The sequence below is a fragment of the Mytilus californianus genome, unplaced genomic scaffold (assembly GCF_021869535.1).
Source record: "Mytilus californianus isolate M0D057914Y unplaced genomic scaffold, xbMytCali1.0.p SCAF_8, whole genome shotgun sequence".
Lineage (NCBI taxonomy): Eukaryota > Metazoa > Mollusca > Bivalvia > Mytilida > Mytilidae > Mytilus > Mytilus californianus.
The window spans coordinates 30,303,981-30,319,297 of NW_026262734.1; the positions used below are offsets into that span (position 1 = coordinate 30,303,981).

Consider the following 15,317-nt stretch of genomic DNA (forward strand, 5'->3'; position numbering starts at 1 on the left):
AAACTTTCGTGTCATAAAGTGTTTATTCATTATTAGTCTATGTTATGACAAAGACTAACATAAATTTTTTGTTGAATGTGCGGTAATCTCCAGGTGTCGACGCTATGTTTCTAAATTCGAATTGTTCAGATTTGTCTTGGAAACATCAAATCCATTATTTTGATTGGTTGATTTCTGAGTATGAGAAGGATATTCGTACATAAAAGAAAGAAAAGGTGTAATATCAATAATAGGTATACACAGACAGCTATTTATTTGTAAAATTGACACATACAAAATATACAATGACATTTCACAAAACGTTTATAGTAAATAACATTTGTAAATAACATGATACAAAAAGTTGAATATAAAATAAATTATATACGAGTATAGGGATTAAAGTAAACTACAATTACTTCCGAACAATTTAAAAAAAAAGCTACCGAAAAGGGAAAGCAAAATTGTAATATCAATAAATAGGTTAATTTAGGTACATATCTGTCAAATTGAAACATTAAGCGAACTGAATTTAAAACGAAATACCGCAAAATGTGTGACAATGAAATAAATGATATACCGATAAAGGAATTGAAAAAAAAAAATTAAATACTTCCAAAATACACAAAGAGCTCACAAAAAGGGAAATAGCAAAAACAGTTTAATATCAATAAGGATGTATTATCATTGTCAAATGCGAGTTATTATGCCCTATCTATGACATCATAGTTCATTATTAATATATGAGTACCTTACTGTTTTCATGTCTCAATTAGATAAATATATATTTTTACAAAATCATTTCAATATCACCCAGTTCGTTAGTACAGTGCAAATAAACAAGAAAAATACATGAGTATTCAAGTTCGCAAGAGAATACTTGTACATGCATTTAACAAAAGAAAAGCAAAATAACAGTGCTTTTATTTCAGAATATGTGCTTCATCTCAACATCAAAGTAGTCCCAAATAAAAATAATAACAGGCTATATATCTGACCTTTTTGACAAACTTTAAAAATACAAGTTAAAAAGAAAACAAAGTCCTTACATTCACTTACAATCATAAGAGATAGACAAGCGCTTTGAGTGCCATGCTTCATCTAAGAGTCATATAAAGGTTAGTCGACCTTTAACGCAGTAGAGACAGTATTTAGCACGTTAATCATCACTAAAAACTAAAAAATGAACGAGCTGCGGAAAACCCAGCCGCCCTGACGTCTTCTAGAGCCTTTTTTTCTTCATCTCGTGTGGAAAAGTCTGTTGTATAATAACTGACACCTTTTCCTAAGAAGTCCAACGGATTCTGTGTAGTATCTGGTCGTTTTATTGGGATATCTGTCTCCTCCTCAATTACCATATATAACGTGTCCAAAATAGCTTTTGTGAGTTTAGAACCGTCACTTTTGGCTTCTTTCTGCAAATCTGACATCATGGTAATTACTTTTGGTATTCTAATTGCAGGATCAAATTTACATTTCTTCAATTCTTCCATTTCTTTCATAGAAATCTCTTCTTCTTGTTTTGAGCTTTCGCATTCTTTATTCATATCGAAATACACTTGGAGAGCCGCTTCCGGATCTGCAATAATTTCTTTGATCTTCCCTCGGATTTCATTGGCTTCTGTCTCAGTAATATGGGCTATTAAATTGCTCTCTATGAAATAATGCTTCAGATAATTTCTCTCTAAGCAATCTATCATGTAGGACAATACATTTTCAAGGGCATTCAATATAGTCGAATAACGATCAAAGAGACCTGGATCAATTTGTTCGCATTTATGGTAAAAGGCAGTTTTCCAGTGAAAAGTTGTAAGTAATGAAGAGTGCTTTTTAAGATAACCTTTCTGAAGAGCTTTAAGAAGCAGGACACACAATCTTTGATCAGAGCTGAGACTAGAAGCTAGGATCATTTCAGCTTGGTTGAACCCGAGGCAAAAGTCAATGTCGGGACACGGGTCAACAATAGCCGGTTTGGCTACAACGTACACCTCCGACTGACAGATTTTATCAACAGCTTCGGTGCTCGGCCAAAATATTTTGTCGCTATTCAGTATTCTACATTTCCATTCTTCAAGACATTTAAGCTTTCCATCAATAGGAAATGCAGCAATAAAATCTTTGCTTGATTTGTAGTTGAATTTAACCCGGAATACTTTTTCGTTTGATGTATCGTCAGTGTTACGTCTTTCGTTTGCCTCAGTGTCCTGTTTTCTTCTTTTCGGCTGAGAACACTCCGGATCGCCGACTGAGGAAACTATTAACCCTACCAAGATCTGGCCTATTGTAGTACTAAATATGTCGTTGTTTGTTGTCTCAGCAAGCATACTGAGAAGGTTGGTAAGGAGAGATTTCATACTGGGAGTTAAATCCTCACCAACTACCTCGAAGCCAGCATAATGTTCTTGACACATGCCAGGTTTAGCTTCACGGTTGAATTCGGCGTGAAGAGTTTGTCTCCCCTTGGTTACACGTGGCATTGTAAGGACCTGGAATAGACCTCGCATTATTCTAAAAGCTTCTCTGTCGACCTCCTTTAGAATGCGGCTGTGCAGGTATTTCCCGTCTTTCAAATTGTGAGAAAACGAATTTTAAAATTTGTCACCTCTTATGTGGATAAAACAAGGTAGATCCTCTTTATGTTCCAAAGCATCTACGGGTATGGATACTCCTGATATAATCAGATAATCAAAATCTCCTTCATTTATGTTTGATCGCAGTCTGGTTCCTTCTGTCGTGCTCCCCACCACCATACACTGTTCTTTACAGAAATGAGATGCAAAGTTTGTGATGTATTTGCAGTATCGGCGCTGTCGGACATCGTTCGGAACATTTTTGCTTTGATCCTCTAACGTTTTATAAAAGGACTCTCGCTGTTTCGAGAGATCCTTATAGGCAGTCAGCATATTACTCTGAAAAGATAAACGGGATATCTTTTAGTTAGAAAATAATAGATGTATATAAAATAGAATTAAATTTACCTTATTTAAAAAAAAAAGCATGAAACAGGATGTTCCTGTACGTCTAAAGTGAAATATATCTAATCTACGACAATAATGAATTAAATAAAAATAATTTCATTTTTAGTCATCTGTTTTAGAGCTTGTTACTACTTCGTTCACAGATTTCATTGACCACAATTGATGTCATATAAACTACTCAGGCATGTTAATATTCAGCTCAGACTGGTGATCAGAAGCAGGTTTCACAAAAAAACTTACGACTAAGATTGGTCGTAAGTCGTGAACAATTCAATATACTTACGATCAATCTTAGTCGTGGGTTTTTGTGAAACGGACTACAGATCTTACTTTCCATGAGTCTTAAAAGTTGTGAACACTACATTCCATTAAAGAAAATAACAATAGTAATATCGAAAACTGCTTAAAAAAGTTCTTGATTTGGTGTCAGCAATTGAATTTATTAACCTACACTATTTTTCTGACCATTCTCTTTTTTTTTTATCTCGATCAGGGGCCAGTAACAAGAAACATCTCTTAAAGATCTCGTAAGTCATAGTTTACGATAGCACAAAGAGTGCGCTAAGAATCTTTTAAGAGTGTAACCAGAACCATTCTTTATCCTTGCCTTTTTCTTTCTCTTTACATCGTTTAAGAATACCCCTAAGACGGTCTTATCATAAGCACACTTACTAACTTTCCGTCCTGTCCATCAACGTTTTCTTTCTTTGATTTTGTCATTGCCAAATTAAAATCTTTCGTGCTTTTGAAGTAACGGGATTTTTCTTACATAAATATATTCTGCTAAATTATTGATCCTGATTAAGTTAACAACGTGAGAATATTTAAGAAAAAAAAACACATATTATGGCTCAGTGCAAAAGACCACGAAAACCGTATTTTAAACAAGAGGATATCACCCCTCCCCCAAAGGAAAATTTGACATGACCAGTTTATTATCGATGCATTTTCATTGGTTATCTATTTATGACTAAAGGAAAGATTGCATTCATTTTCGTAACCCCGAACAACGATGATTTATAGTTTTGTTGGAAATTTGAGGATCATTGAAAAAGAAACAGATTTGGTATGATTGCCAATGAGACCACATGACGTAGACTTTAACAACTATATGTCACCGTATGGCCTTCAAAAATTAGCAAAACCATACAACATAGTCAGCAATATTAGGCCCCGGAATGAAAAATTTAGAACAATTCAAACGAGGAAACTTACGACCTTACTTATGAACAACACATTAAACGTCTACGATGTCATCATACAAGTTATTACTTGTACAAATATAATTGTACAAGTAATTACTTGTACAATTTTTGTTGAGAAAAATACAATAACTTGTAAAACTCACTATCTTTGAGTAATTCTTGGTTCTTCCTTCTGTTATTTTTTTTGTCAAATGTTTTATTCAAAAACTCCTTTCTTTGGGTTTGTTATTTTGGTGTATTTTTGGTGATTTGTTGGGTTTTTTTTTCTCTCACTTTATTTTCTTTCTTTTTTTCAAGTATTGATTTTGAAATGTCAGAAGGTTACATATGAACGACGGACACAAAGTAATAACTTACGCTAACATGACAAATTCGGCAAATTGTTTTCCGGTATGTCCAATATTGTTCAATTCTTTCTCTGAATCTTTTCGATTTGATTTCGACTCATTAAACCAACTCATTAAACCAATAATGATTCCAAGTTTTGTTCCTTTTTGTATTCGTTTTCTGCAATATCCAGCACAGAGGAGGGAAGATTAGAAATGACACTCCTTAATTAAAACGGGAGGTTTGGATAGCCATTAAACCAGGTTCAATCCACCATTTTTTCTTAAAATGTCCTGTACCAAGACAGGAATATGACAGATGTAATCAAAAAGTGCGTTTCTATGTATGTCGGCGTTTGTTTTTGTAGTTCTTTTGTTTTTCTTTTTGTTCTTATAGTTGATGAATTTCCTTCGGTTTTGGTTTGTAACCCATGAGATTTATTTGCTTTTAACCAATCTATCATGACTTTTGAACACTGGTATACTACTGTTGCCTTTATTATAGCATTTCCTCCTCTTTTAAATTTCTTTTGGAAGTAGACAACATCTCAACGTCTTTTCAAAATTTAATGTGGCTTCCTATGCATTACTAATAGTCTCTGTGTATTTTTCAAGTGCGAATACTGAATGATTTTGGCGGGAAGAGGCTCGCGAGGGTAAAAAAGGAATATCCAAAATGGCAAATACCACGGCAGAGAGGGGAATTTGAGGCAAATTCACCGGCAGTGGTGAAAAAACAGGCAAATTCGTTTGAAATGAGGAAATTGTTTTAGAATATGCGAAAAATACACTGGCTAACAATCAATCAAAATCCGGCATTCTTATATAAGGTGTAATTAAGCCATAAATCATATATATATGCAGCTATGTCTAATCGACAGTTCTTGATAATTTGTCAATCCGTCACAAAATCATGAGGATTTTAGCGTCATGGAATAAACGTCTTGTAAGGTTATCTTAGTTTCTTCGCCTGTTTTTGCTTCGCATCACGGTGCGGAGCTATTAGTTTCAGTCGACATACACTCCATCTTGAAATAATTACTTATCACATATAGATTCTGATTGGTTGCTTTATGATGCGTCTGAGATACAGCAACAGCTATTGGCTTAAATGAGATAAAGAATTACAGACTTTTCTCGTCTCAGGATAAGACATCAAATGCCGGAAAATTAACTATGTGTATTTCAGTTCCGATCAACTGTCATTAATTCATGTTCGTTTTATTATGCATATATTGCACACTGAAATTCAATATTGAAATATAAATTATTAATTATTTGCTTTGTTTATCTTCAATATGCACGATTTGTTTTGCTATACAATGTTCCTATGAAATGTTTACAAAAATGCATTATCTGTATCTCATAACTTCTGCCAATCTTGACACACCTCCAGAGAGGCAAACTTCCAGAGTCGTGTCTATTTGTAAATGTTTTAATTTTCAACAAAATTTTAAAAGCATGGGTGTATAACACACACTCTTAAAGTAAATTCATTTTATATGAATCAATATCTAAAAATACCACATTTTTAATAAGAATCAACAACCACATGCACACATGTTACCTTAAATTATGATAGAGCGATGCAGTCCACAGCTTTTTAGAAAGCTCAAACTTGTAAATTATTAATCATATGTAAAACAAGCGCCATTTTCATTCAAAGAGTAGTTAAGGGGTTGGTAGAACCACACTTACATAAAAACGTGTTAAGTAAGAATCGTGTTACGCTCGTAGATGATTAAGTTGATGCAAAGAGTTCTTACTAAAAGACATAAGAATTAAGATGTTTTCGAGTTACCCGAATTGATAAGTTTATTGGAGATGCAAAGAATTCCCTTAAATCCGTAGGAAATTGAAATGTCTTAAGGGCTGTCAATCATTCTATGATTAATGTAAGATTGCTTCTTGTTGCACTCTTAGTAACTATTAAGACAGTCTTAAGCTAATCTTAAGTGTTACGAGAGCTTCTTGTTACCGACCCTAGTTTAATACAAAAAGGATCACGAAGAACGAAGCATTAAAATCCGTTGAGAATAAGCCTTCTACACTTAAATATTGATATATTAAAAAAGTAATAACAAATTGCAAGTAAAGCCATACTTAATGAAACAGTCTCAAAGAATGTCCATAGTGTATAACGCTAGCTGAAAGCACTCAACTTAATGATAGAGAAATAATGCAGTCTAATAATCGAGTGAAACGGGTGTGTAACACAAACGATCGTGAAAGTGTGTGTTTTAATTCTTTTCTCTATACACTCAAATTGAAATTTGACCTAAAAGGAAAACAAAGAGTTTTGCATACAAAATAAAATATGGATACCCTTCCAATAAAACACGGCTCCAAAGGTATATTCCCTAAAGCTGCAGTTCGTAGTAAGTTCAATCCTCGTTTCTGTCTTTTTTTTTTATATTTGTCAGAACACTATCGGGTTACAATTCTTTATCCGTACATCTATAACGTTACTTTTTTGTGTTATTTCTTATTTTTTATGAATTCAATTTTAAATCAACATTTTTAATTGAACACATGAACGATGAACACGCATATCTAAAAGGAAACAGTGTTTTGATTTTATGTTCCATTTAGAAAACATCGTGTCCAAAGCTACAAAAAGGAAGAAACGGACACAAGAAGATATTTTCATATTTCTCCTATGTTTTTTTATAGCATTGTCGGTCATGTTGGATGGAAACCGAACACGCTGTAAATCTAAATACCACATGGATAAGGGTGACGTCTGATTCTAGACCTATTTGGTCCAATTCATACTCTCGTGAAGTATTTTCATTTGTGTTTTTATGAACTTGTTACGTTGTTACAGCCTACAGGTACATATATATATGTATATTTATCTGACCTGCTATAGATTTATGGGGATATGATTGGTTAAAGGACTACACGTGGTGACTTTATATATTTGATATAGGGTGTCCTAAAAAAATATGGGGTTAGTTACCATATATATGGGGTTAGGAAGGAGTTACTTCCCTTTCAAAACAAAACAGATGTTTTTGATATAGACAACATCATATACCCAAAAATCTATATGGAAGAAATTGATGATGAACGATCGAAATAAATATATAAATCAAGTTTAAAGGTAACAAGTTGTTATTGTTTAGTTACCATATATATGTGTTTGGTAAGGAGTTACTTTCCTTTCAAAACAAAAAAATAATCTGAAAGGTTTCAACAGACGACGAAATTGATAATGAACGATTGAAATAAATTCATAAAACAAATTCAAAGCTAACAAGTTGTAATTGTTGGCATTTTTTTTAAGTAGGTTCTTAATACTATGTATTGAAGACGTAATCATTTTGATAGGCCGCTAGTGTAAATGCCACATGTGAAGATAGTCGGTAAGATCAATTCGTCACACGGTGTGCTAGTGACCTAATACGATAATATGAATTAAATAACATAGGTATATTTTCAAAATCAGCAGAAAAACTTAGAATTTAATTGCATTATATGGTATATTTGTTCTCACTTTATTTAAGTATATCATTCTCCGCTCGTATTTCGTATTTTGTATTATGTATTATATTTTCTTTTATGCACACCTCTATATATATATATATAAATATAATATGTATCTCTTGTAAAAATTCTTACATTGGTGTATGTAAAGTTATTATTAGTATGTGTATGTATCCTATAAGCTGTATTGCTTTTGGAATAAATTATTATTACAACTATGAGATCAGTAAATTCCATATGGGTATTCGAGCTTCGCTCTCACTCCATATGGAATTTACTGACCCCATATATATATTGTATTAGGTCACTAACACACCATGTAACTAATGATATACGCCAGTGTATTGTATTGATTGTTACATGTATTGATTTGTATTATCTCCCTTACTCCATGTGTCTTATACATGTATGATTATTGATGGGTTATTTCCCTTTATTGTTTACCGCCTCACGATCATTATGAAATGTGCCTTTCTAACGATCACATGTGTTATAGTTTTCTCTGCCTACTGGCGTGGCGGCAGCGGTTTAAGAAACCCACATCTCAAATAACTCATGAATTTGAACATTATTCCACTCTAGAAGTAAAAGGTGAGCAGGAAAATTTGTCATTTATTTTGACTAACACGACAACATTTTCTATTGTTGGACTTAATTGATCTTTACAAAATGGCAGGCACACGTGCTCCAAAACAATGGTCACTCTCAAAAGTTGAAACAATAACATCGTTTGAAGCATGGAGACAAAACTTACAATATACCTTGTCCCTTGATCAAAACTTCGCAGCGTTCCTTGTAGATGGATTTACATGGCTGAAGAAAACCAACGCCAATCCTTTGCGTGGCATTGCTGACGATGGCGAGGAGGTTGCCGAAGCTAACCGACGAACTCCTTATGCTTGGGCAAATAGCAAATTACTGTCCGATTATTTCAAGGAACACTATAATTAAAAATTCGACATCAATTAATTCTATCTGGCAGTCAATTCGTCAACACTACGGATTTCAGTCTACTGGTGGACACTTTCTTGATTTTAATAGCATCTTTTTGGAACCAAATGAGCGTCCTGAGGACCTATTTCAGCGACTGGCTAGTTTTATTGAAGACAATTTGCTTTGTGCCGGTGGTAATATTCATCACCACGGAGAAGTACCTGAAGCCGACGAAGAACTATCGCCTTCTTTGGAAAACCTGATTGTACTTACTTGGTTAAGACGTATTAATCGTGACTTGCCCAACCTAGTGAAGCAGCGATATGGAACTGAATTACGGTCCAAAACATTAGCTTCTTTGAAACCTGAAATTTCACAGGCACTTGATAGTTTACTTGACGAAATTCATTCAGCCACTGATGCCAAGGTTTTACGGGCGTCAATGAAAGACAAACATTTTGACAGAAGTGCACAGAAGACAGGTAGTATAAGAACTGGTCGTCAAATAAGGTGTTGTGTTTTATGTAAGCAAGCAGGTCGTCCGTCCCAACATTTTTTAAGTTCTTGTAAATATTTACTTGATGAAGACAAACAATATATGTCCAGAGTTAGGCAATCTTATTGTACAGAAATAGTTGATAGTGAGTCTGAGGACAATGTTGATAATGAACAAGTCTCATTTTTAAATGATATATAATGTAGGTCCCAGTAAGCTTAGAGTTGTATCTGCTTTAAGACGGGTGAGCACTAAACAGTCCCCTTACTTTAAGGCATTTTATAAACATTTCCCGCTTGAGCTAATACTAGATACGGGTGCTGAGGTGAGTATCATAAAAGCTTCTTCCGCGGATTACATCGGCGTAACAATTAAGAAAAGCAACCATTCCGATCTACAAGCTGACGGTGTTACCCCGTTAAATATAGTTGGTGAATGCCATTTCACACTTTCGAGAGACGGAATCGAGTTACAGTTAGAGGCCTTAGTAGTAACGACTTGGACGTTGATATACACGCCGGTATCCCTTTCATGTCATCGAACGACATCGCGATTTTCCTTAGCAAACATAAAATCGTAATACGCGACAAGGTAACTGTTAGTTATGGTAGCCCAAACGAGGAACTTAACTCTAGTAATACTCGCGTACGTAAAACACATGCCTTTCTTATCCGGGCTCCTACAGCAAGTTCAGTAGTTTGGCCAGGATGTTACGGCGAATACGACATCCCATCGGAAATAGAATCGGATTGCATTATCGCGATCGAGCCTCACACTGACCTTCTCGTACGAAAGATTGGCCCAGTCCGCAAATTGCTCAGTCTGTCGTAGGCAAAATACGCATCGTGAATAACGCGTCGGTACCGCAATTCATACAACGAAATGAACATTTCTGTCGAGTACGACTTACGACTACAGTAGACAACGCACCAGAGGCTCCCGACAATATCCGTGACCTAAAAACAACAAACTACATAGACACAACACATACTTCCCACTTTTGCAAACAAGTCTCTGTAGACCCAGATAATTTACTTAGTCAAGATCTCCAAACCCAGTTTAATGAACTTCTGCGAAAGTTCAGTGAAGTTTTTAGTCCTAATTTTGAAGGGTATAATGGGGCAATAGGTCCATTTGAAGCATCTGTTAATATGGGCCCTGTCCAGCCTCCCCAAAGGAAAGGTAGAATGCCACAGTATTCATAAAATAATTTGGTAGAACTCCAAAACAGATTAGACGAATTGGAAAGTAAAGGAGTGTTCCGTAAACCCGAAGACGTCGGAATTTCAGTCGAGTATATTAACCCTTCATGTCTTGCCAAAAAAGTTTCCGGTGGTTTCCGACTTGTAACGGCATTTGCCGATGTTGGCAGATATAGTAAGCCGCAACCCTCTCTTATGCCCGACGTGGATTTCACACTCCGTACGATCGCACAGTGGAAATATATAATCAAGTCTGATCTTACAAGCGCATTTTACCAAATTCCCCTGGCAAAAGATTCGATGAAGTATTGCGGAGTCGCGACCCCTTATCGTAGAGTTCGCGTATATACACGTTGTGCGATGGGAATGCCTGGTTCCGAAACGGCTCTTGAAGAACTAATGTGTCGTATTGTGGGGGATTTCTTACAAAAGGGTTGCGTAGCTAAATTGGCAGATGACTTATTTTGTGGCGGTAATATCCCGGTAGAGCTTTTATACAATTGGAAATGCGTTCTTCAGTCGCTACAAAAATCAGGAATTTGTCTATCACCTAGCAAAACTGTTATTTGTCCAAAATCGATAACAATCCTAGGTTGGATTTGGTCACAGGGTTCAATTTTCGCTAGGCCGCGTTATACCGAATTGTTCCAACTTAATAGCCCTGTTAGAAGAGAATAAGTGGTATGAAATCAGCTGACAAAATTATTTGGTCCGACATGCTAAGAGAACAGTTCGAGTTTGCCCAATAGTCTCTGAGCTCCCGTAAAGCCATCACGCTACCTAAATGCAGTGATCAACTGTGGATAGTCACAGACGGATCTGTCACTAAACGCGGTATCGGAGCGACCCTATACATAAATCGTGACGGTAAAGTGTCCTTAGCAGGATTTTTCAGTGCTAAGTTGCGTAAACATCAAGTGTTGTGGCTACCGTGTGAAATCGAAGCGCTTTTCATTGCCGCTAGTGTGAAACATTTCAGTCCCTTTATTGTTCAGTCAAAACTGCAAGCTAATGTGTTGACAGACAGTAAACCATGCGTACAGGGCTTTGAAAAACTATATGGTGGTGAATTTTCGGCCAGTCACATCGTTTCTTTCCGTTGTAAGCCGATTCCAGGTCAGCGTCAATCATTTATCCGGTCGTGCAAATATTCCATCTGACTTTGCAAGCAGAAACGCACCCGTATGTACAGAGCCTAATTGTCAGGTTTGTTGCTTTATATCGCGTACCGAAGATTCTGTCGTACGAGCGGTAAGCATTCAAGACGTTCTCAATGACGAATTTTGCCTACCTTTCACCACCAGGTCGGCCTGGATTAATATTCAATCAGAATGCCCTGATCTCACGCTCATTTAAAACAAGGCACTCTGCCCTCCAAAAAACTGACAAACATCAAGGACGTCAAACGTTACCTGAATGTTGCATCAATCGCCAAAGACGGTTTGTTAGTTGTTCGGCGTTGTGATCCGCTTGTTCCACCCAACGAATTGATCATTGTTCCACGTAGCGTTCTTGACGTACTCGTCACCGCTCTACATATTAAGTTGGAACATCCGTCAAAACACCAATTGAACCTCGTCTTAAAACGTCACTTTTACGCTTTAGATATGCCAAAGGCGGTCGAACAAGCTAGTGACTCCTGTCACACATGCGCGTCTTTAAAACGGTTCCCTAAGAGCCTCGTCGAGCAGTCTACAGAAGACCCACCGGACTTGGTTGGCATATCTTACCCTTACATAGCTTATCTTGGCGACGTTATTAAGCGCAACCGTCAATTCATCCTGGTCGTCAGAGAAACTGTAACGTCGTACACTAGTACGTGCTTTATCAAAGACGAAAAACTGGGTAGCTTGCGAGATGGGCTAATACACTTATTGATACCTTTAAAGCCTTTAAACGATCCTAGTGTTGTCGTTCGAGTATCGACAAAAATCCAGTTGCCGATAAAGCCATCGCTGAGCTTGAAGACGAGTTACTTCGTGAGGAACGCGATCATTCTCCTCTATCTGAAAATACACTAGTTATTGCTACCACGAGACTTAATTCAAGGCTTCGCCAGCGTGGATTGTCCTCCCGCGAACTATGGACTCAAAGAAGTCAGTTTACTCATGAACAATTGCCAATTTCTAACATGAACCTTATTCACGCACAACACGAGGCCCGAAATAAAAATCACGGATTTAGTGAAATTTCTAAATGCAGTCGACCCGGTCGTCCGAGCCCTGATATTTCTATAGGGGATTTGGTTTACCTTTATACCGACAGGTCAAAGACCCAATCGAGAGATCGGTACCTTGTTGTAGCGCGTGATGGCGAATGGTGTTTCATCAAAAAATTTGCAGGCAGTCAACTCCGCGCTTCGTCCTACAAAGTAAAACTTTCGAAATGTTATAAAGTTTTAAACACTATAAGTGTTTACCGAAATCCAAGATATTCTCAGAACGTATACAATCAGGAGTCTGATTGTGATGACCATGATGAAGATAGCATTCCTGGGCTTATCCGTGACCTACCACCAGCTCGCGCGGAGCCCCCGCCTATTCTTATTTGCGAAAATATCGACGATGTTGAAAATCAGGACGAGCCGACTGGGCAACCTGATAATAGTCTCGAACGTGACTTGACACATAGTAAGTCAAGCAATGAACAAGATAATAAACGCGTTCTCCGTAAGCGCTCCGAATTGAAAACGCCAGCGCGGTTTGAAGATTTCATTGCCTTTTAAATTTAATGCTCACTCGTCTTTAGGTTGTTAACTTAGACATTCGTCATATTACTTTCTGTATTTCATTTACTGCTCATTTTATGTTTATTACAATGTATATGCACAGTATTTTTTGTTTAACTATTTAAACAATATATATATACATTCATTTGATTGCATTCGATGAAGATATTTTTTTCTTATTGATGGTTATGTGTTTAGTTTATGCATATTGATCACATTTTTTTCATTCATGTTCTTAATATAACAGAGATTATTAGTTAACAATTGTGAGCATATTACACATATATATATAGAGAGAGAGACTTTAAAGGAGAAAAGAAGTTGCGCCAGTGTATTGTATTGATTGTTACATGTATTGATTTGTATTATCTCCCTTACTCCATGTGTCTTATACATGTATGATTATTGATGGGTTATTTCCCTTTATTGTTTACCGCCTCACGATCATTATTAAATGTGCCTTTCTAACAATCACATGTGTTATAGTTTTCTCTGCTTACTGGCGATATGGTGTCTCTATTTGTAAAACAGAGATAGAGGTTACAAAAAAAGAACACACGTCGATATTCAAAATACAGTACACATCTTTTATGATATTTTCTAAGCAGAAAGGAGTAAAATGTTAGCAATATCAATTAAGACGGTCGTTTGGTAACCCGAAAAATAAAATTCAACATTACTTTATTATAGAGGTGTGTACTGCATTATCTAGAAATAAATACAAGATAATAGAAATGGTTTGAATGCCAGTGTGCTTTCAACATATTAAACCATCTAATAGGCTAAGGGGAACAACTCATGCATGCACTGAAAACGAAACTAACATTCCAGTTTTCAATATAACAAAATGAAATTGAAACACTTATATTTAATAAAAATAATAATATTTCAGCTAGAATCTATAATAGCTAAACAGTTTACTTTCTGACAAAATTACTAGTCCTTTTTTTTTTACTTTCGTGAAATTTTTTCCTCGTATCTTTTTAGAAAACTTATATTCTCACTGTAGTCAAAGAATAAGAAAAAATTGAATATATAAAAAATATTTAATGATGATCCTTTGGTTGTGTTTAATTTATTTAAGACGCAATGATCAAAAACGAAAGTATAAAATTATGTACAATATTCAACTATCTGATCTAAAACAAATACCAGAACTTATTTCAAAAACAGTTTCCTAGCGGTAGCGGTAGAAAAAAACATGTATATTTGTAGTTGAACTGGAGTGTGTTTAATTTATAGAATAAAAGTCTTTAAAAATCTGCTATTTTCTCAAAATCAATATATGCATAAAGGCACAAATGAGATTTACAAAAAAAAAATAGTTTATTATGACCATAAGTAACATTCCATACTTACCATCATACACCTTGAAACCTGCTATTTTCAAATCGAAAGCTACTGGGTAAAGAACTTTACATTTGGAATACCCCTTGCCATTTCTAGTATCTTAAAAGCAATAGTTACTGGGAAATCCACATTCCATCATTACATGTGATATATCTTTGGATTCGGATATTGTTTTGACTTATGTTGATTTAAATGCTTTAAATAGATCCTTTAATCATAAAGAATTTTCCTATCATGTTAATAATAATCTATTTTTAGTGTTTTTAAAAACCTGAATATTGACGTTATATTTATAAATAGCAAAGAACGTATAGAGGATTAAGAAAGTTTAAAAAAAAACGGATTCCAATCTAGAGGGCAAATGAAAATTAGGGCATTAAAGTCGCTTGGTACCCGTGGACTTTAACTACATGAAAATGTTGATTGAACCTCAAGAGATTGTTTTAGCCACGGTTTTCGGTTTTAAAATATAGAATTTCACTTTGATTAATAATTTTTCAACTTCTTCATTACTATAAATGTTGTTGCTTTCTAAGTAAAATATGATAGTCATCAAAACGAAAAAAAGTTTTAATTATGAAAGATAATGAAAAAAATTATTTGTGTAAACTTGAAATCCGCACAGATTTCT

The 15,317-nt window shown here is 35.4% G+C and overlaps 1 protein-coding gene across 1 annotated transcript; it reads right to left on the bottom strand.

Moving 5' to 3' along the window:
• Positions 1-229: 229 nt before the first annotated feature.
• LOC127710889 (uncharacterized) lies at positions 230-14,845 on the bottom strand. Its single transcript, XM_052216850.1, has 2 exons — positions 14,696-14,845; positions 230-2,888 (listed from the first exon to the last, which is right to left on the bottom strand). Exon 2 carries the CDS (start codon positions 2,481-2,483, stop codon positions 1,149-1,151), a length of 1,335 nt encoding a protein of 444 aa, XP_052072810.1. The 5' UTR covers positions 2,484-2,888; positions 14,696-14,845; the 3' UTR covers positions 230-1,148.
• Between the last annotated feature and the right edge of the window lie 472 nt (positions 14,846-15,317).

Excerpts from the sequence above, each read along its gene's own strand:
- LOC127710889 (XM_052216850.1), bottom strand. The coding sequence starts at position 2,483 with ATGCGAGGTCTATTCCAGGTCCTTACAATGCCACGTGTAACCAAGGGG.